This window comes from Stegastes partitus, unplaced genomic scaffold (genome assembly GCF_000690725.1).
Source record: "Stegastes partitus isolate 25-593 unplaced genomic scaffold, Stegastes_partitus-1.0.2 Scaffold1456, whole genome shotgun sequence".
Lineage (NCBI taxonomy): Eukaryota > Metazoa > Chordata > Actinopteri > Pomacentridae > Stegastes > Stegastes partitus.
This window is the reverse complement of record NW_007579187.1, coordinates 138,964-162,658: the sequence shown is the minus strand read 5'-3', so window position 1 is coordinate 162,658 and position 23,695 is coordinate 138,964. Positions and strand designations below refer to the sequence as shown.

Genomic DNA, 23,695 nt, shown 5'->3' with positions numbered 1-23,695 from the left:
ATTCCCTCTAAGGTCAATGTTAAGCTTCAACACAGTCTCTCACAGACACACACATAGACAGCTTTGGAGTGTGCAGACACGTAGTTGCTGTTATTATACTACTTTCGTAGTCTACAGGAGTCTTGGAGGACTCCATTCCATATATGCACAGCAGATTGTACATGCATACTTGGTGCAAACACTCCTGCTGAGCATGCGTAATATTGCCAAAGAAGAAGGGAAAGAATGTGTGAAGGGGTCCATATGGATTCGCAGAGTTGGGGAGATTATAAAAGTTTTTTCACGTAGACCTTAGAGGGACCCTTGTGGACTCACAGATGCAGAAAGTATAACACAGGCATGATACTATTTTCCGGTCCACTTGAAGGAGTCCACTCCATACGTGTTCCATACTTGTATCTGCACATTACTGCCGAGCATGAACACTCTTTCCCTTAAAGAATGGTTGCTGCCTGCAGAGCCTTGTGACAAATTTTGGACTGCATGCGGACTCTCACAGACTGTGGAGATGATGAAATTTACATCACGTTGACCCGAGCAGATTCTCATGTCCTTGCAGACACAAAGTTTAACGCTGGCTTTAGGGCTAATTAATGCTTTGTCCGCAGGGGGCTGCAAGTGTAGGCGTGACAGAAATTTCGTCATCTGTCTACATCTCCGAGGGCCTCTGAGGAATCATGTCCATGTGCAGTCCAAAATTTAGAGCCACACTGACAGTTTGCATTGCAAATACACTGGCTACACATTTGCCAAAATGTTGCTCAAAACAAATGTTCACTATGAGGAAAGACTATGTGATGAGATTCACCACAATAATAAGTGACGTAGTGGACTTTCATTCGTACATCAATGGAGCCCAAACAGTACTATGCCTAAATTCTCCAGAAATCCTGTGCTATGTCTGCCCACTTTGCTCAGAGGATTGATCAGTGACGTGGTACTGCAGTTCAATCTGGAAGCAGCTGCTATATTCAGTTAAAAGCTACGTGTCACACTGGTGCTTGTGAATCTGTTCTTGCTTCAGTGGTGGACTTTCTTTTTTTTAAAGACTACTTTTCAGGCTTTTTGCCTTCATTAGACAGGACAGTGAAACGTGGGGAGAAGACATGCATGAAATGAGCTGCTGGCTGGATTTGAACCACAGACTACAGCCTCTGTTCATGGGTTGCTGTCTTATCAGGTTGAACTACCAGGGCACCCCAGTGGTGGACTTTTGAAGCCGTTGTGAGGGGAGATGGCCTGTGTCAGCCCTGCTGTTTCTGGCTGAGAGCTCGCTCCAGAACACCAGCTGCCAGTCATCTCAGCTAATCAGCCTGGAGCTGAAGACCTGCACTCCAGCCTTCATTCTCCCCGCCTCCCGACCCGTCTGATTGGGCCAACACCCGGTTCCTTCCACCTTCACCCAATCAACTGCAGCCTTCATCACACCTGGAGTATAGTTTTACAGAAAGAAATAGTGTGAAAACAATGCACTCATCATGAAAGAATATAGTGATGCTATACATCAAATTAAACAGCAGAACCTGGGCTACAAGCACATATCAGCCATTTCTACATGCCTCAAACACAACTCAAACACCAACTAAATGAATTGTCAAATATGCAAATCGCTATAGCGCCACCACGTCAACCCACTCGTCACATTCCTGGCTCTGTCGCTACTGTACCTTATGAAAGACGCACAACCTACCTCTCAAAATGAAGCAGAGAGTCCCCAGATTCTAAACATATCCATCAAAGCTCTCTAAAACCAAAGCATCAGCGAGAAACAACCCAAAGAACAGCAAAAACCGAAACCGCTTCGTCAAACTGTAGTTGTAAAATGTCTCTTACCTTAGCTGTTTTGCCGTGAAAAGTTTGTTTTATCGGTAAATCCACACCGGAATCAGTTAGTACTACTTCCTGTGCCACACGGAAAGCACGTCACCCGTCTCTGGGAGGTTGTGTGAACCGTAGGATACTTCGGCAAAGTGGACGAGGGAGCGAGCGGCGAGAATACAAGATGGCGGTCTACTGATTCTGATTGGCCAAAAGTGCTGTCAATCTCGTTTTGGTGGCAATGGCTATCTTCTATTGGCTCTAACGATTCGAAGGAGGGTTCAATCACCGAAATCGGCCCATCCATCACGGAGATTGGGCCGTGCGTCATCGAGGGAGTTTCACAGCACGTCCAGTCGCCATTACGCACACGACGCGTAACACAGACAGCGGTCTGGTAGGATTTAAAAAAAACTAAAACACTGCTGTATTTGAATGTATTGAACGCCATTAGTGAAATACAAGTGAAATATTTAGTTTGTACATAAGTACACTCAGATGGTCACCAGTGTGCCAAAATGTGCCAAAGTGTCCAAAAATGTCACTTCGCCTGAACTGTCTGGATTAAAAACTTAGTAATTTTGTTCTACTTCACTTTTTCAGAGTCAACCTTTGCAGGGAGAATGTTCACATATTGTGATATGATTTTGGAGAGGTTTAGAGCTGCAGCTGGATCATTCCAAAGAGATAATTATCCTAAAACTGCTCTTTTTTTTTTTAGGCGAACCTGAAATTTTAAAAGTTGTGTGTGTGCCATCTACATTTACTTTTAACCAGTAGCATATATACTGAAATTTACACATCTGAACAAATCTTACAAGTGCTCCTTTTATTATGACACAAGAATTATTCAAATAGACCTTGTGGTTGCAGAGATAAACTGTTTTTATTATGGGTATGTAATTTTCGAGAAAAGGCCTGAAAAATAGCTCAGGGCTTAAAGGGTTAATGTAAACAGTTAACCTTGGTGCTGCTATTTGTGTTCTCTGTAACTTCTGTTGGCAGCTGTAGACTTCATGTGGGAGTTACCTGTGACTTGGTGAAGACTGTAGCTCCAGTTAGTTCAACTTAGTGAAGAAGTTACTTGTTGTCTCTTGATGGTACGTGTTTTGAGGCACTCATTTGTTAAGTTTCTTTTGTTGGTTACAGTTGTTGCTATTGTGTTTAAGTTTGGCTAGGAGGTTTATATATATATATATATATATATATATATATATATATATTGTTCAGATACTTTTGTTACTCTGTTAGTCTTTGTTTGGTTTTATTTGATTCTTTGATTTAGCAACATCCACTCACCCTGTTTTCTTCGTATGATCACTGTTTTTTGTGTGTTAATTACGTCACTAAGCGATAAATTGCTTTACCCAACCAATAACAGCTGGTTCTTTGTTATTCCCAGTCAACCCTAGACAGCTGGGTTGTAATACACACCCAGCCAGTGCTTTTCTTTGTTCAGTATGAAAATACAGCAATTGATGGCAGCCTATTGTCTGTGAATGGTCCTGCAGTAACTATGAACTGGCCTTAAGGAGATCCATGCCAGTAAAATGATCCTCTGAGTACAACAGAGCCACTGGACAGCTTCACTGTGAGGTCAAGAGTTCAGCTTTTTCCCTTAATTCATCACCCATGTGAATTTCAAGGGTAACTGTGTATATTGAAAATCCAGACCGCAGAGCACCAAAAATGTAGTTTTTAATGTATTCCAGTGAGAGTTTTGAAGGTCAGTACATCTCTGGGTTAACAAGCTGCTCACACTGAGTTCTGGCTACGGGCCAGCACTTATATTGCAAACTACATGCTATGCATCCTACTGTGTAAGTTAATAAAGGTAAATCGAATGCTTTTTTGTTTTTTTTTTAAAGTAAACCAAACTAAATTTCAGGATGTTTGCAGCAAATATGGTTTGATGAGAAACTTATGAAGTAGGTTTTTGATAAATAATCAGACTGGCTCCAAATCTTCTCTGTAGCTCTATGAAGCTTTGACATCTTGAAATTCCAAAAAAGTAAAGAAGTTGTCGATCACACAAATGCATCTGGAAACACTTGTCTGTACAAAACATTGTGTCAGTCACTGAAATTGATGTTACTGGATTAGAATAAAGCCTACAGTTAAATAACATACTGTTTAATAGAACCTAAAATTAACTTATCTGGACTATGATGGCAACCAGCGCCACACTATACGTCATTTCAGTGTTCGGAAGAGGAAACGGCGTGATGCTGTTTGCACCTCAGGATGAATCTTCTCTTTCAGCTCTGGGGGCGTTAGTCTTGGGACAAATAGAATTATCAAAATGTTATTCTAAGATGACAAACATCTGACATGATAGATGTCGGTGGCATTTGAAGCAGTTTCATCTCTTCTAATTAGACTCTCCGCCTGTCGTAGTGGCATTTTTTGGTTATTGCTACCCTCTCGCTCACCAGTGGAGGTTTAATAAGCGGTCCTCATCATGTCCCTCATAGCTCAGGAGATGCAGATGGTGAATGGCTAATGGATTATGACTGCACCGATGTGGACAGACAGAGAAACACAATGTACTACTTCACATACTCGCTATGTGTTGAGTTATTTGTGAGCACCATCTGCTGGAGGAGGGCAAAGAATTCTAATCTTTTTCCTGCCGTGATTACCCCAGACTCCAATGAGTCATGTTTTCATGAAGAGGAGAGGGGGGGGCAAAAAAAACTAATCACAATGAGCGGAAAAATAAAGATTGTTTGATGACTTTTTATTTGGAAAAAACCCTGATTACATGCTCACCCCAATACTTACAGTGATGTGTGTTTCTTGGTTATGCACTACACATAACAGTTCATTTATAAGTGCTGACATTTCAGTGACGATGAACACAGTATATACAGTGTGTAAGACAATGTGATTTTCTTGAAAAATTGTTTCAGTTGAGGGTAGGATTTTTTAAAATAAATACATACAAGTGCAACTATGGTTGTGTGAGCTACTTCACAGCTGCATGAGAGACACAAATCATGAAACACAAAAGGCTGAGGCACTATATTGCTTCATTTCTCTGACAAAACCTTAAGAAAAAAAAAGCTTCTGACCGTGACGGCTGACTAGCCCCGATCACTTCCCTCATCTCTCTCTCTGTGTTCTTTGTGAGCTGCGGCTTCAGCGTATTGATCCTTTCAGTTCAGTGGAAGCACCATCAACTTCCCCATCTAATGGCCAATTAAGAAAGTAAACCAGTGCATCTTTAATACTGACATAAAATCTATGTAGTGATTTGTTGAAAGTACTTGTGTCAGACTCAAACCTAATCACTTCAAGAGGGATTAAGGTGAGGGTCAGAGAGAGAGAGAGAAGGAGACGATGACATGTTTTTATGAATTTTGGTGTAAAAGTTTTCCTCAGTTATAAAATGTGGATTTTATCCCACTTACACTGAATAAGAAAAGCGTGGTTTAGTGCTACAGCGACTACAAATAGCCCAGCCAGTGCAATGGAAGATTTAACAGTGTGCACCTGTGTATGTCCGGATGTGTGTGGGATTTTGTGGATGCGCTTCAGAAAAGGCAAGAGTGGGAGTACTACATCTAGCCAGCAGAGTCAGTCTCCAAAGCAGGCATCTGAGTGATATCTCAGTCACTCTCTTTCAATATATTCTCATTTTAATGGGTCAGTTCACCCAATTATGTAAAATGAAATTACATAAAATTGGTTTTGCATGTCCAGATTTTTAAATATCGGCGTATGAAGTACAAAGCTCTGAGAAAGGGAACATGTCTATGGTACGTCTTAATTTGGGGAGATTTATCAGTTGAGGTTTGGCCTTCAAGCATTTGACAAATTAAACTCTGGGGTGGTAACATTATAATCAGAAGATCATCAAAATGATTAAAAATCTGTCTAAAGGGCTTGTGCATGTCTTTGCAAACTGCTGTCAAGATATAGAAGTGGACTATGCAAAGGTGTTTACATGTAAATGCTTGTACCGAGAAATTGCTAAGTCAACCATTCGTTTAAGGGATATCGTAAAATCTGGGCACATAAAAGCAAAAACTGCTGTGTATATATATGGCTCCATACCAGGAGAGGTATGTCAGAAAATACACTGATCAGCTACAACATTAAAACCACTGACGGGTGAAGGGTATGTCATTGATTATCTCAAAGTCCTGGCATTCATGTGGATGCTACTTTGGCATGTACCTAAACATTGTTGCTAAGCGAGGACGCTGCAGGACATTGTGCCCCATCACATCACAAAAAGTGGCCCACCACATCTACACAGTCTTAGGTCAGTGGTTCTAATGTTGTGACTGACTGGTTTCTGTCTTCTGTATTTTGGGTGAATTAACTCTTTCAGCTATTTTGCTTGTATTTTAAGCATGACTTGTCACTTCAAAGCATTAAAGAGTGGATAGCGTTCAGGTGGAACCACAGTAGTGATTCCAAACTGATCAGTAGTACCATGTTGTGTTCATATGAACATCGTCAGTCCGTGTTTGGGCTCCAGGTGGCTGCTCAGCAGTCGGTCCTTCGCCCCGTCTGGCTCCATCTCTGCTACCCTAAAGGCCAACAGCAGTCCAGACTACTCTTGAGGGCCCGGGGCTTTCATGACCATGCTGGCTCCAACCATGCCTGGATAACTCCGGTTCCTCCTCATTCCATCGGGCCCAAAAGGGGAGCCGGATCTACGCAGCCCACCCAGAGGCCCCAGGATGGGACTAGGACTCACTGCTCTCCCCCCCTGAGCTCCAGCCACGCCCAGCCGCTTGACCTTGTCCAGCAGGTTGAGGTTGTGGACGGTCACGCTAACGTCTGTTTGGCTCTCACAGTCCCTCCCTCTTTGCCGGCCTCTCTTCCCCTCCGTCACCTCCTTCAGAATGGACCGGGCCGGTTTGGAGGCCAGGAAGTTGTCATAGGAGGGACTCTTGAAGTCGAAGCCCGCGGAGGTTGGCACAGCTGAAGCTCCCTGTCTTGTGGGGGAGTTCGGAGGGGTTGAGGGACGCAGAGGGTCAGGATTGGGCGGTCGGTTCGGGGCGATGGAGGTGCTGAAGAGGACTCCTCCGCTGCCCTGACCGTACTCCAGGCCCTGGCTCTGGTGATACATGGCTGCTGAGATTCCTCTCTCCTGGAGAAGGCGCACTAACCCCAGGGAGGTGCTGGTGGTGCGTGTTGCATCTCTGCACAGATAGGAGACAGACACGAGTGAAAAAAAAATCACACAATCTGATTCTTTATTTGCCATGTTTTGTTCCAATGACACTTTGTTGATCTAGAGCAGGGGTGTCAAACTCTGGTCCTCGAGGGCCACAATCCTGCATGTGTTAGATGTTTCCAACACACCTGATTCAAATGATCAGCTCATCATCAAGCTCTGCAGAAGCCTGATAACGATCCTGATCATTTGAATCAGGTGTGTTGGAAGAGGGAAACATCTAAAACATGCAGGATTGCGGCCCTCCAGGACCAGGATTCGATACCCCTGATCTAGAGTGAATGCCTTTATCCAAGTAAATAAGTAACAATCACCTACTTCATTTACAAAACAGCATTCTGTTTCCTTCAGCAGCAGAAACGAGATATCATTTTACAGAACAGCTGAGTGTGCCAGCATACTGTATGTGGTGCCTTGCCTGAGGTTAGTTGAGGATTCAGAGGGCCTGAGACTGAGCCTGCGGGGCGTGCAGGGAGTAGCAGCAGGAGTACCCAACAGAGTGCTGGTCATCACGCAGGAGGACGACGCAGGGACTGGGTTTAGACTGAAGAAAAACAAGAGGAAATTACACACTGAGACACTCAGCTGTGAAGAGATGCTACTTCTGCTTGACTTCACCAGCTTCAATTGCACTTTTGTGATATGTCATCATCATAACAAGCAAAACAGCAGTTGTTGTGCACAGAGGATGTTTGAACCGTAAGCACCTACATGTATTATTTAGCCCATTCCTACTGTCTAGCAGAAAACTGACTAAATGTTGTTGCTTAGGTTCCCACCTCATTTAGTTCTGTGAGATTTAGTCACGCAGCTTCTACAAGCGTAACACAAGATAACTACAATTAATTGCATAATGTGTTAAAGCTGTGTTTATGCTTCTCCCTTAAGTAGCTTTATAGTCTTTTAAAGGCATGCATCATTCAAGAAAGGAGAAAATGTGCATTCTTAGGAGGCAAACACCTGACAGCTCCTATATAAATCTAGTGTTATTAGTATTGTAACAAGGCATGTGCCATTAAATCACTACTTTGCAAAACTCTGCAATAGTTGAGTATGCTTGAATTCTGGTGGCTCAACAGAAAGCCGACTTTAATCGTACGTTTTCGAGCAGCAGAGGCAGTGTGTCAGCGGCGTTCCTTACCTGGGCGTCACCCGCGTCTGCTCATCAGTCGGGTGGAGAATCCGACAGGTTGTAAAGGTGTAGGTGGAGCTGGTGTGGGCCATGCATTTACCTGGGTAGTATGCGGCTGGAAGTCAAGCAGACACGGACAATCATTTTCAAGCACCAGGTGTTTCACGCAGGTTCAACAATGTCAGAATTTACATATCCACATGTAAATGTACAGTCCCGCCTCACCCAGAGCGTCGGTGTTGCTAAGATGAGGTGACGGCGATGGAGAAGGCGGAGAAGGTGGAGCGAGGCTGGGCGGAGGCTGCCCGAGGTTTGCGTCTCCCGTGCTGGAGGTGGAGGGAACGGCCGGGGAGGCAGAAGCTGTGGAGGTGGGCAGATTCTGGAAGTATTGCTCTCCTGGTTCATCCTCCTCAAAGCCACCCCACGGGTACACCTGCAGACACAGCAGCAGAGCGTACGAATCAGAATGAACCATTATCATCAGATAAAGGAAGAATTATTAAGGGTTAGTGTCACGGGTAGCTTGCAGGTAACAAATACAGTCATGCTGTTTAAGGATTTTCTTCTTCATCACTTCCCTCTAAATATTCTAACAAAGTTTTGATTCCTTTCTTTTATTTAATGATACTTAGGTAGGGACAGATGCACTATACATTGGGAATTCCACAACATTTACCCAGTGCAGTGAATCACAGCATTTGTAGGTACTGCTTTGTTCCAATGAGTGTCTCTAGAAAAGATTTGAAGGTCAGTCATCCTATCCTGTCTGAGGAAGTATATGGCCAGTATATTTTTTGTTCATCACTGTACACTCAGAGCACAGGTAGATAAACAGCTACTTGATGGAGAATTGTACTGTACACTACTCTAGTCACGAAAACTGCAAGTGTGCAGAATTAATTACACTAAAAGCATGCACTTGTTTCCACTAAGTAGTTAAACCCAGCAGCAGTAAACATACAGAGAATCATTTCCATGAACGTTGTAGATATGGACTCTCGTACACAGACCTGCTCCAGCTCTAGTTCGAGCGGTCTGTAGCCTTTTGGCACGACTCCCGGCCTGGCATCCAGAATCACACCAAGGTGAGGCTGAGCTAACTGCTGCCAGTGGTGCAGGGTGGCAGAGCCTGGTGGAGACAAAGGAACATAACTGCACACACACAAAAAAAACACTTAAAGGAATATTTAGTTTTGAAACGGTTCTTTCATCATCACCAGACACTTTTACTGAAGAGACTTGAGTGTCCACTGGTTTCTGTTAGCAGGCTTAAAAGACCTACATTTAAAATTCAAAAATCACAAGATTCATCATCTATAGTAATAATTAATAGTAGTAATTGGTTTTGCAGTACGGTGCAGGGACAACTTGCAGCTTTTCTACTGCAGTAAAGTGGATGTGACATACAAATCAGAGCATTTGCTAATAACTGGCTGTGGATTTTATGACAAAAGCATGACATATAACCCATAAATTAATCTATTTAATACCAGTAACATCTTTTCAAGGTCTCTGTAATGAACATATCCATGAAAAAGGAACAACTGAAGAGTGATCAAGATGACAAAGATGAAAAAAGAGACAGTAAAAATCGATGGAGAGCAAAAATGAAATGAGATGGAGGAGCGAAGCAGCATGAGAAAATGTTTTTATTTGTCAGACACATATATTGATAACAGACAACAGAGAGAGCAAGAAGTGACAGAGTGAGCAACGCAAAAATGAAAAAAAAATAAATAAATAATACAAATAATGAAACACATGAAGAAGGAAAAATGAAAAAGAAGAAACAGAATACACATATAAATGAAACATGTGGAAACAAAGGCAATAGCAGGACTTCTATATATTATGGATTGACAGTGTAATTCTAAATAAAGCATGAATTATCACCAGCAGAGGGCGGCACAGGTAAACTGCAGCTGATGTGTCTTTTTTTCTCTTACAGGTCAAAATTATCCTAAAGCTGCAAATGATCTGGACACATTCATAGACTGTATATAAAAGTCACAAACCAATGTGTAACGGCACAGTGGCCACGTTCCTCTTTTATAGACAGTCTATAGATGCATTGCGTAAACAGAGAGCCATCCCCTCTTTCTTCCCCTGTTCAATCATGTGAGTGTCTGCCTACAGCCACCCTCTGGGCTGTGTGTCTTTGCAATAGCTGTGTGGAGATGCAAAGCGGCCTGACTTGTGATGATGCATCATTGACCAGAAAGATTTGAAGAGCATCAGTGAAAGCGGCCTCTCTTTCCTCTCCCTCGCACCCTTCATCTTCCTACCACCGGCTCGGTCTCTGGCCCACCTTTTTCCTCTCTCCCTCTCTATCCCAGCCCCAGTCCTCCTTTCCCATCCCCATCCTCTCTCCCTTTCCCTTTCCCGCCCATGCCAGCTCTCTCGTCTCCTCTCCCCCTCGCCCCCCCAGCCCTGTCTGCTTCCTTTCTTTGCCCCGACCCCTCGGTGCCGCTCGCCTTCCCCATTCCTCCCCACCTTGCAGCTCGTCTCACGCTCCGTGTCTCCCTCACCTTCAAGGGGTTTGACGATCTGGAGTTTATCAGGGAGGTAGGGTCCTCGTGAGGCCCACAGATGGAGGTTTCCGAGTGACATGATGCTTTCGGAGGGGGTCAACACGCTGTCCTGGCCCAGGGCGTCCTGGAGTCCGGTGTGTCCTCCTCGTCTCCGCTCTCTCTCCTCTTCAAAGAAGCGCCTCTCGCTCAAGTTGTTTTGTCGTCGCAGAGACAGACGGCGCAGAGCTAGCCGAAGATCCTCAGCACCGGTCGCCTTCTTCTCTCGGCCCTCTGTGCTGTTGACGGAGCAGGAATGACACAGAACAAGAACGAGAACACTTGTCAATAATTCATTCTTGAGAAAACTGTTGTTCAAATAACTACTTTTTCACTGTTTGTCATTCAGCATATTGACCCACTCCTCCTCACCTGTCCTGGTTGGATGCCGTCTCCATCAAAATGCTCTGTGTTCGGTTGTCAAGGGCAAAGCTGTCTCCGCCGAGGTCACCTCCATACATAGTGGAGTGGGGAGTGGTGAGGCCGCTAGACTGGGGCGATGTTCGAGCTGAAAGAGACTGGTTGGAGCCCGGGATGTTGGAGCTGGTTGGAGTCAGTGATCGCTGACGGACTGTCTGGTTCACGTTCTTGACCGTCTCAAACACACGCTTCCGATGGACCCTGAGCACAGCCGAACACAAAAGTCTGTAATGTCCTTCTCTGCGATTAGAGTGGGTCAGAAAGCTCTGGTTGGACCTTTGTTATTTCAACTTGTGATGATTGTAGTTTCTCAAGTGAACCTCAGTGAATGGAGCCAAAGAAGCACTGACTTTCTGCTGAGCTTGTTCACCCGGTTGACCATCCAATTTAATCCACATTATTTATTATTTATTGCCCTTGATGGGCTGCATCAGCTACTATCAGCTGATGAATAAGATCAATACTTTAAAAGACATGAACACTTATATAAAATATGCCGGTAAAATCTTTTTGCCTCTTTCTATGCCCAGCAACAGCCACGCAGGACGATGTTTACCTCGTTTTATTGAACCGAATATTTCAGGAAGGCATTGAAGGACTTTCATCATACGTCACATCTGATTGAACTTCAGGATAAACCGATTAGCTCTTGGTGGTCAAAGATCACTGTGCCCTCACCAAACACACAAGGCCTTAAGAGTCATTTTTTTTTCTTAAGAGTCATCACAGTTTTTCTGCAGCAAGTCAAACAATATCTCCCAAATGTGCACAGGACAGGGGGAAAGGAATTAAAGAGGAGATGGTTGGAAAAGAGGCAGTGAGAGCAAGATCGAGGTATGTAACAAATATTAACCATATAAGTAAGCTAACTAGCTGCGTAAATAAAAACACTCTTTCTGCAGAATGGCAGACTCCACCTATAACCAATGAACCTGTGCTGTTTTTTGACATCAATTTCAACCCCAAAATAAAACTGGAATTTTAATTTTCTAATAATTCTTCCCACTAATTGTGTGTTTTGACTTGCTTTTTTTCTGTAACACTAAATGGTGTTTGTGCAGAATTATACGCAGGAGATGGCTTTTTTTCTTACTCTAATCCAGCTACAACAGATATTGTAAACTGTAAAAACATCATCCATAACTATTTTCTGTTAAAACAGAATGTAAAGTATACTGATTGTCCACTATACACAATTCTTACTGTGTCACATTAAGTTCTTTAACCATACATACTTCTGTTCTTCACACTCGGGGTCATCCATACTCAACTCCTTCCTCATGGTTCCTTCAATCTCAGCGGCCAGAGAATCCTGCAACACCAAAACTCTTAAATGAAGGGGAGATGAAAACGTGAACACACTCCAACACGCGCACATACTCCCTCCCTCACCATTGGGTACAGTCCCAGCGGGTGGTAGCGGCGGGGGGTTCCTGCAGGGTAGTTTCTGTTCCTCAGGTTCTTCAGCTCCTCTTGAGCTTCATGCAGCATCTCGATACACTCGGAGTACTTCTCCTCCAACTCCTGGAGCTGTTGTGACATTGTGGTTAAAGTTTATAAGCAGCCTACACTCAGAGAAATACAGTGTTAACAAAGAGCAAAGCCTGATTGGACGACAGCTCGGAAAGCAAGGAGCGTTACCTCTGCTGTAAGCTGCCTCTGAGCATCTTTAGCTGCCATCAGGTGTTGAGAGAGCTCCTCGTTTTCCACTGCATACTGGACACACATGAGGTTTGCTTAGCAACACTAGACTACAACATCACACCACTTAAGTTGAAATGTGCCTGTATGTGTTTATAAATGTGTGCTCACAGATTTGGCTTTCTTCTGAAGATCTACTATCTGAGACAGGAGGTGTGTGATCTCTTCTTGCTGCCGTGAAGCGTCCTCAGTCTTACGCGCCAGTTCTTCTGCTATGGTAGAGATTTGGAGACTGGACAACCCTGAGAGGGCACAGGAAGGAATTTGATAAGTTAAGGAGAGAAACGTGAGGCTGTCAGGTACTGGGTAGTCAGTGATAGAATGCACATTGTAAAAAGTGCTGAAAACAAGTTTCGTTCAGATGCACACACATGAACAGGAAAACTGCAACAAAAAGACAAAGACAACACACGACTTACTGAGTTCTTTGACACAGTCATTGACAAGCTGCTGCTCCTTTTCTTCATAGGTTTCGGTCTCTGATTTTAGATGATTAGCCTGCAAACAGACATCTGTGATTAAACCAAACATTCTGAGCAGTTTCGGGTTCTCAGTTTCATGATGCTGTTATTGTGTGTGTGTGTGTGTGTGTGTGTGTGTGTGTGTGTGTGTGTGCTACCTCGGAGCGCAGCGACAGGTTTTCTTCTTCGAGCTCTTTGAGTTTCCTCTGGAGTGTGTCACTCACAAAGCCTCCAGAGGCTGTTTCCACTTTGGTCTTTTTACCCCTTTGGTTAAAATAAACACAGAGTGAGCTGAGCCCATATAAGAGCGCCTTGTGTCAGTCGGTGCTGAGAGTAACTGCCCTAACTCCGGTCTGACACGATCCCACCAGTGTCACGACAATACCAGTCAGAACATACACGATAATGCAATGTAAGAAAAAACTATTTGGAACACTGGAGAGATGAAACTACGAGCCAAATTAGACTAGAACGCTATCTGGACCTACAACGACATTATTAATTAGCAGAGTATCTCTTTACTGTCACACACAGTGACCACAAACTATAAAATGAAAAAAAAAAGACAAAAAAACCATGTCAACAAAAAGAAAACAGAATATGTGGTCACTGTTGGACAGGTGAGGTTAAGACAGGGTCCCGACCTCCCACAATGTCAACACGAGTAATGAGAAACAAGTTGAACTCTGTAAGTCCAGATTTTAAAGATATGAAGGCCACCTCAAAATTACAATATACTACTGTTATTATATCACTATTATTGTGCACAATCGAAGTATTTTCACAATTATATTATGACGCGGTTTCTTGAAACTTTCTTCGTAGCTACAGGATCAACTCTCTGGACTCGTTTGGTTATTAGCTGAAATGCACTTTCAAAGGGGTACATTATAGCATCCACAGACTGGAGGAGCAACATTGTGTGACAGCAAAGGCAAAGAACAGACACTAACGTTGGGGAGCTGCTGGACTCGTCCTCGCTCTCCTCAGCTGCATTGGTGTAAAACTGCAGCAGCTCATCCTTCAGGTTCAGCTCATGGTGCAGCTGGGCCACCTGGAAGAGAAAAGACACCGTTCAACACTTGTGCACGCGGTACTAGAACATGACTAAGCCGAACGCGTGTCGGTGTGCAGACCTCCTCCGTGATTTGCCCCACTTGTTCCTCCAAATAGTCATTCTGCTCAGTCAGACTTCGGTTCTTCTTAAGAAGCGACTGGCCGATCTTTGCAGCCAACTCCAGGTCTCTCTCTTTCTATTGGTTGGAAGAGAAGTAAAATATAGCTGCAATACCCAGAAATCTGATGACTGAAGTTCAGTAAGTTTATATTCTTGTTGGTGCCCTACTCATTCACTGCTTCATGTATTTTGCTGACTCTTCAGTTTAGTTACTAGGCACATGTGCAGTGCAGGATCTTGTCTGGTGAAGCCTCACATTGTGACTTAGTTTGATTAAAAAGAAATAAAAAATCCTTCCCACTACAGCTCTGAGTTACACTGACAAAAATAGAGCATCTCACCTCCTCCAACAAACGTGTGACAGCATCAATGTCATTGTAGGTCTTCGTCATCTGGCCCACTCTGTCTGCACATAGCACTGTGGAGATACGAACAGAGGGAGAAAACGGTGGATTTAAAATGAGAAAGAAGCTGCAGACTCCAGTTGTGATATACAAACACGTCTGATGGCACACATGCACACGGCCACGTTATGTAACACTGAACGTTTAAAAAGCCATCGGCTCAGAGGTGGTGGACGGGTCATGTTTAGGACCACTAATGAACACAGTTGTCTTCTATGGCGAACAGCACAGTTGCTGCCCCGAGGTGACAGCTCGCATCGATTTCAGAGCTCCAGTCAATAACATGCTGCACACAGTTATTGAGTGCATTATGGTAAACCTCTGTAATCCTGCTAGTATTATAATCTGCACAGAAGTATTGAATTAAAGCACAAAAAACACAAATAGGTGATCAAGCTATGCTCCAACTCACATGGACACAACAATGAAATGAATTTGTAAGTGTGTGTTTGCACTCGAGCTCTGAAGTGTCACAACAGAGCAAATTCAAAGTCAGTAAGCTGCAGGAAAATCATGTTAGTGAATAGAATAAAGCCTGCGAAAAGCTCCAGTGCACAATTATTTACCAGGGAATATACACACAACGGTTTCATGTTGCTCTGCTGCACTGCTAGAGATCCTGAAATCATGAAAATACTGCCTGCAACTTTCTGCAGTCACTGAACAAACTGTGACGGAGAAACCTTGAGCTATAAAGGTAGGCAGCTTCCACTTCAGTCCACTGTGCATACACATCAAAAATCCAAAGAACACTAGAAAAATGCCACAGCGAAACTGATCACATACTACATCTCGTTAAACAAATCTCTTTCTGTCTTCTAAACATGCACTCTACCTGTCTTGTCTTCCTTACAGTTCCAGTCCTCCAGGTCACATTCATTAATAGCTAGTCTCCCCATCCTGCCCTTGCTGTCCATATCCTCCTGTGGTTTCACAATGACCGGCGAACAGAAACGACCACCGCTCCAAACACTGATCCATTCACTTTCCAGCTCTCTAACTCCCGGCTACAGCGTAATTCAGAGACTGAATTAACCTCCGCCTCCATGGACGCCACTGTGAGCGAGTGCGAGGGAGGCGGAGAGAAGAGTTTTGGAAACGCTCTACAGCTGCTGCAACGGAAGCAGAAGCCGTATTATGATTGGACGGCAGAGGATGCAAAGAGGAAGATGAGGTGGGCAGTTTATAAGTACCAGCAAAACTCCCACATCTCTCTCCTTTTCACCTTTCTCTCCCGACCTCCCCTCTGCTCTCTTCCGCTGTGCACTGGGCTGCAGAACATGCATCTGCTTCGAGCAGCTGTTACCATGGTGACCCTCATCCACAAACAAACCCCTGACACATGCATGAACATGCACACTCACTCTTTACCATTGATCGAGCTGCAAACAAACACAGGCTGAGCTCCAACACAGTAGACTGGGGAGCCATAATCTAACTTCCTCCTGATTCCACACAGTAAGATCCGTAGTTAAGATCAACAACAACGTATCTTACGAGGATAACTTACACGCTATGTGCTCCAAAGAAGAGCAGAAAATATCTCGTATTTGAACCATCCATCCATCCATCATCTATACACCGCTTAATCCTCACTAGGGTCGCGGGGGGACTCGAGTCTATCCCATCAGACTCAGGGTGAAGGCAGGGGACACCCTGGACAGGTCACCAGTCTATCACAGGGCTACACTTAAGAGACAGACAACCAAGCACACTCACATTCACACCTACGGACAATTTAGAATCATCAATTAACCTCAAAATGTTTTTGGACCTTGTGGGAGGAAAGAAAGATTCCGGTGCCCCCACCGTGACGCGAACCGGCAACCTTGTTGCTGCAGGCAACAGTGCTGACCAACTGCGCCACGTTGCAGCCCCATATTTGAACCAACAAATGGTTAATGGGTGGTGACCCGAAAGCCGAGAGGTTAGGGAGCCCTGAGCAGTGAGTCTCTGATTTGATTCCCAGCTGGCCTTTGCTGCATGTTATTCACTCTCCTACCCCCATCTCTCTCTCCACTGTCACTGTCAGGCAAAGACAGTAAAATTCCTCCAAAATAATTTTTAAAATAAAAGAAAAAGGTGACGCAAGAATTAAATCTAGCTAAACTCAAAGAAAAGAGGCCCAGTTAATGTCTAGATAAAGGAGAAACAGCAAACTATTGACCTCATGACACGATACGCTCTCATTATAAATTAAGTAATAAACAACACAGACAACTTGGAACCTATTGGATGACACAGGGAAATGAATAAATTAAGCCACAACCACACAATAGTCCAGACACAGGCGTTGTGTTGTGTTTAAAGTCAGCAAACAGAGACAATAAATCCAAGACTATAAGTAGCATGATGGTGGGCACCACCTTGTGGAAGGAGGCTTCAGTGTCAGTTACATCAAAACAGGACAAACGAGACTGGAGATAAAAATACGATTAGAAACTGATACACTAGGTCACATCCGCATGTATCAGAAAATCAAAAACAGATCAGGTGAAATTAGATGCACACTGCTTACAAAATGTGGCTATTGAGGCAGCCTGTGTTCATAAAGATGAATGCAAAAAGGGTTTTATGTTTTCCAAATAAACTTCATCCAAGCATTCTGAGCAGAATCTAACACACAAGAAGCTATATGAATGTTTAATGTGAGAAAGCGGTGCTGTCATCGCTCCCTAAGGCTCGTCTCTTTATTCAGAAAGCCTCTGTGTGTCCAGTGTATTTGGCAGAGTGGTGATATGGCACAGGGAGGAGCAAAAAATGTTCTTTAATAAAACACCATGTATTGATGCTCCAGGGCTGGCTAACACAATCGCTATCTGTTAACGTCCACCACATAGAAAAGGGGCTCATTGATTTTGACTCAGTCAGGAACTTTGACTTTAAAGAAGCACACGCATTTGATTTAAACAAGAAGTCCATTCAATTCTGTCTTCAGGCTACATGTATACATGTCAACAGCAGTTCCATTTATCTCCAAGTTCGCTGCACATGTTGCAAACACTCCACACTGCTGATCAATAGATGCCAACATTTAGAGAGCAGTGCAGCTTCTGGCAAATATATAAGGCCGATGACATGTTGGGCCTTTAATAACAGCATTTACCAGAAGCTAGCAGCACCTCCTGCTACTGGTCTGGTATTGAAGCAAATGTATTGTGCCACTTTCTGTTGCCAAAGCACTGCTGCTGTTTAGGGGTTTATCTTAGCTCATCAAATGACACTGAACCTCTGTGCATAGCAGGTAATTGTAACATAAGCTCACTCTGTTCAAGCATCTGTTTTGCAAAGTCCCCTGTTAATTTTAGACTTATCGTAAACCTGATGCGCTACTTCAGACCTGTAGTTATGTCTGCAGAGAACTTTTGTATGTCAGCCACATCAGCTGATGTCCATTATGTCAAAATGACATTCAGTCAACCTGACTAACCTGTCTGTCACTATTCCATTTGGCAATTTACACAACTGAAAACAATCAAATCCTGCTTTGTCTGATCACAAAATGTAGCAGGCAAATTCAAAATACTTGCAAGTGCAAAAATACATAGGCATGGCATCATCACCAAGCATAAAAGGCAACTTCTATGCAGCCAATTATGACACTTTTGTGTATGTTTAACCCTGACATGCTCTTACATTCTTGTTTTCAATACATGCTGCAGTCGTGAAGCACTGTGTTTATTACAACCTCATCTTGTGCTATAATAAAGTCCCAGCAAAGCCTCTGTGTAAAACCTTCCTCCTCTTTCCTTACTGCTTTTACACCATCTGGATTTAAAGAATGAGCAAACCAGCCAGACTTACAAAAGTATTTGAGGGTCTCTTCGATCTGCTCGGTGGTCAGGTCGAGCCTGGCGTCCGGCGCGACCAGGGGGGTGTGCAGCCAGTCATCGTGGTCGTAGCCGTAGACGGTGTCGGCCCGCAACCGGTACACAGGCAGCTGCTCCTCCAGAAGACTGATGATCTCAAACTCTGGCAGGTCGGTGCTGTTGCACACATCTGAGCATCACAGAGAGGACAAGTGAACCCGAACTCGTAAAGTAAATCACAACTAAATATTTCTCTTTAATAATTAGCTTTATCTCCACCAGGCATAAAATTAAAATCTTACAAATGCAACAATGTATAAGTTTAAAAATCACTGAGTTCTGGATTTTTTATATTATGCAGTTTATACTTGTATTTATTACTTAAGTAATATTTTCAGAGCAGGAGTATCTTCACATACATGCATCATCTCGAGATGTTTGGCTAAATGGAAGTCTTGGTAACAAGTAATTTATATTTTAATTATTATACGATTTGTGCTTACACAATGACTCTATTGTTCTTTGCGACAGTTTTCTTTGTGAAGTAATGCTGCTTTAAATAATCAAAAATGCAAACATTTTTACGAGGGATCGCGATGTATCGGCGACCACATCAGCGTCGGCCGGTATTAGTGCTTTTTCCCATGTATCGGTCTGATGAACAGATTTCACTGTGAAAAACCTTTGATTGTCTAACATTAGCGCCTACATTTTATATTGCTGCTATTTCACAGATGTTTCTACTTAAATGATCCTGGACTTAAACATTAACTATGTTTAAATATGTTTTACTTTTGTTGCATAATAAAGAAGACTATGTGGTCTGATTTGGTATGGGCTTCTATTAAATAGTTTTCACGTTCTCACAGTGCTTATTTTCGGTTGAACAAAAATTGAATATCGACAACGGTAATATCGGATATCGGCAATGTCAGAAATCAGAAATCTCGGTATCAGCCTGAAATTTCTATACCGTGCATCACTAATTTTTACTAAACCAGTTGTAGAAACAACAGCAATACTAAGCTCTTCACACCACAGTCTAAAAACTGAGTCACACATTTCAAGCTGTGTGGCTATTTTTGGAAACTGTGTTGTGTTAACTTCAGTTGGAGGCGTTGTTCTTTCATGCTGTGATAAACGTCGACTATCCTCGGGTTAAAAACACTTTAACTAAAGCTGTGTTTTCCACACACTCATGTACCTGTGATGGTCTCGGCGTCCCTGCAGTCGGGAGGTGCCGGGTGGGTGTCGAGCTGGCTGGACTGGCCCTCGCTCACATACTGCTCCTCCTGGGTGGGCCGCTGGTCGGTGTCAGGGTCCGGGTCCGGGTCCAGGTCCGGGTCCGGGGGCAGGGAGGGGGCCGGGGAGGCCAGCTTGGCTCACCTCTCACTGGTGGAGAGAGACGGGGGCCATGAGGAGCTGGAGCTCCACTGGGTTAACAGGTCCAAACGACTGATGCGAGACGACAGGTGTGGATACCTGGAGGGGACAGCAGAGACCTTTACAGAACCATACTTGCTGTAATCCAAACTCCACATAAATCAATGCATTGCTTTCCCCACAGAGTCTTTAACTTCAAGTGCTGCTGCTGACTCTGCAGTGTGCTGTCTGCCAGCTAGCTGCATAAATCAGAGCATATCCACTGCAGACTCCACTTTTCATCTGTCGGGAAATGACTATGGAGGCAAATGGGGTAAAGAGCAACCCTCGATAAGAACGCTACATGGTGAGCATGTTCTACTTAATTGATCCAAGTACAGGAAATCACAAAGACAATCTTGCTGGTAACCTATTCTGCAGCTCTCACCTCCTGACCTCCCAGTCACCCTGCAGGCCTCCTCTACAGTCACTACAGACACTATTGTGATCTCAGGTCATCCATCTGAAGTGAATACACCGGCGCTCCAGCACGGCGACCTTGCATCTCTCTGTCTGTGCTCTGCAGAGATCAATGCGTCGCTGCAAACGCACAGCAGCAGCAGGACGCGATCAGAAAACACATCACAGATCAGAGAATGAACCCAGATCAAACGGCCGGTGCTGCGGCTTAAGGGGGAGAATATGAATAGATGCAGAAATAAAAGACCCCTGTGCATATGCATGAGTGCTTGTGTGTGAATGGTCGGGTTCATCTGTAGCCTCGTAAGGAAACAGACATCTGGTGATGAAAGAGTGCATGAAATGTTTTTGTGACTGACAAGCACCTGCACCGACAGTAAACCTCTGCTCTGTCCTCTGCTCGGCAGCACCTCAACCTTGGGACGTCTTTCCCATAGCAGCAGTTTGAAAGCTGAAGCTCTCTGTCGGACGACTGTTTAGGAGAAAATTAGGCGTTTAAGCTTCTTTTTCACTGGCCATTTGCAAAATTACATAATCTGTGGGTGAATTCAGAATGTGCCATCACGCACATGCACATTTGGGATTAAAAGTCAAGCATCCTAACACATCACACACACGTTTAAATCCCCAACCGTTGACTGTCTCCACAAAAAAAGGAACTAAAAAGACTTTTGGCAAGGACAAGCTAAGTATTAGAAACAATATATTGTCTTAAACTGAGAAGAGACAGATCGAAAGTTAAATAAAGGTTGTTGGATTTCTAAAAGAAAAGCAGTGGCAGTGAAATGATTTAGCCCCAGTACCAGACAGCATACTGGAGGTCCTGCAGTCACAAATGTTACAGCTGAGACCTGCAGGCAGTAAACAGGCCCGGCTTCATTCATGCATGTGGCACACACAGCGCACAGTTTGTCTGAGGGTGTGGCTTCATCCTCATCAGCAGCTCGCGTCACGGATGAGAATCTGGGTTTTCATAAATCGTGTCCTTACAGCAACACAGCGCGATCAGCTGACCTCATGCTGCATGACATCAGCCATCAGGACCAGGTCTGGCAGCAGAATCAGAGTCTACTCACACTCACAGATCCGACGTGTTGTCCCTGTCAAAAAAAATATCCAGCAGGGGACTCAGGTGCAGTCGAGAAAAATCGGCAGTGGAAATGTTGTGAGGACGAGCGGGCAGAGACGCTGTCCGCGCAGCAAGAGTGCGCAGGCCGGGCTGTGATGTGTGGCCGCTCCGGACGCTGACAGCTCCGGCTGATGAAGGTCACCTCTGACTGGCTTCCAGACTCGTTCCTGACCCGGTCCACTCCTCCTGCCTTTCAGCCATCTCCCTCTATCTCTCTTCTGTGCTCTGTCAGCGTCCCTGCATGGATGGAGCCTCCCTCACAGCGATCGAGCCAACAGGAGGAGAGTAGCAGCAGTGGTGGCCTTCAAAATAAAAGCTTTCTTTATCAGTGGAGTTTTAAGCTTAACAGTTTCAAGCTGTATTTAGAAAAAACAAACAAACAAAAACAACTATCTGCTCTCATTTTTACAGATTTCCACTGTTAGATAAAGCTAATAGCTGGCAAAATCACAGGAAAAATATGAATGTACACAATACCTGTAAAAACATTGTTTAAAAAGGCAACTGTAAATAATGTCCACTTCAAGAATTTCAGCTTTTTACAAATGGTAATTTAGTCATATTCAACATTGAAATGACAAAACTTTTACTGTATTCAAATCAGAAATCTTTATTTTAGAGGTATGTATTTATTTGTCTATTTTTGTTCAAAAGAAGAAAAATGCATATTGATGACTGAAAAATAAAACAATTAGTTGAACTGTTTTTTATAGATTTTTACTGTTATATTAGAGAAAAAGACCAAAAAACTGTATAAAATGTCCACCTCAAAAATCTGCATTTTTTTTTTTTCAAATAGTAATTTGGTCTTTATCAGTGTGTGACCGAAAAATACACTGTTGCACAATTTTATTTGTCTTTTCTTTTTTTTTAAATAAATTAATAAAATGTTTTCTCCCTTTTATAGCATACATAGAGCAACAGCTGTCAGGCCAAAGTGCTTTCCAATAATAATAATAAAAAAGACTGACATTACTAACTCAGCTAGCAAGCTTAAATATAGCTGTTACAACCCCACAGTGTTTAAGTTGTTAATTTACCTGAGTACTCACTAAATATTACAGTCCTACAAAACTTTTATATAAAATTCTACTTTACCTGACTACATTAAATATTAAGTCTAAGACTAGACAGTAGCCTATAATGAAAGTGTTCAGTAAAGTGCTTCATGGTTTCAGTTGAATATTTATTATATATTTTGTATTTCATGTATTGAACTGGTTATTTTCTCTGCACACCTCAAGGTTTCATTACTCCTTACAGTTTTATTTATTGTAAAAAAGCTACCATTTGTTTGTGCTTTTAATTTTTAAGGCAGCGTTTTATCTTCGAACTGCATCCTGGGTAACTCTCTATGACTTGACACTCGTTGTCCTGACTGCCATCAGACACCCACACCAGTCTGACCAGGACCAACCTGGGCCAGGCCTCAGTGACGTCACCCACAGTAGGAAGGGACAAACTAAGCAGTGTTTAGGAGGACTGTGATATGAAAACATTTTTATACTTAAGCACTGATTAAACAGGAATCACATATTCATCTGCAGTGATTCCTTGCCGTTGACCAGTTCGACTGTTGAAAGAGGAGCCACTGTTCTCCAGCCAAGAACTAAACATGACACGGTCTCTCAACCCAAACAGAAATTCCTCTCCCCCACTTTTGCTTCCTGGACTTGATAATGGTGTCATTTTCTAATCTCTTTTTATCCCATTCTGCAATCAGGGCCGCCACCAGCACTACATTATATTTGACGATAAATTGTCATACAGATAATTAGGATTAATGATTCCATTTACATTTTTTTCAGCTGTTTTTATAGTGGTGGTCAGGCTGACCATTGCTCACAGTGATTATGCACTGATCTTGATTATATGCAAGTCAGCTGAATTTATTCAGAGGAGAGGATGTGAGAGAAAACAGGCCTGAGAAAACACTGTAATCATTTTATTTTATATTTTTCTTCAGTGTTGTTAACCTATACATTTAGGATTCATCAGTTTTGTTTTTAGTGAAATATAGCCTAGATTACATTTTCAGATA

General features: G+C 43.4%; 1 protein-coding gene across 1 annotated transcript; it reads right to left on the bottom strand.

Moving 5' to 3' along the window:
* Positions 1–4,539: 4,539 nt before the first annotated feature.
* Positions 4,540–19,951, bottom strand: trak1b (trafficking protein, kinesin binding 1b; the record flags this gene model as incomplete). The annotated part of the gene is made up of 18 exons (XM_008299762.1): positions 4,540–6,977; positions 7,431–7,556; positions 8,154–8,259; positions 8,370–8,577; positions 9,155–9,273; positions 10,673–10,950; positions 11,084–11,332; positions 12,367–12,443; positions 12,524–12,661; positions 12,773–12,847; positions 12,944–13,074; positions 13,252–13,330; positions 13,452–13,557; positions 14,247–14,347; positions 14,430–14,546; positions 14,812–14,888; positions 18,679–18,873; positions 19,888–19,951. Coding segments are annotated over 18 exons (2,841 nt in total), but the record flags the coding sequence as incomplete, so codon positions are not given.
* Positions 19,952–23,695: the final 3,744 nt, after the last annotated feature.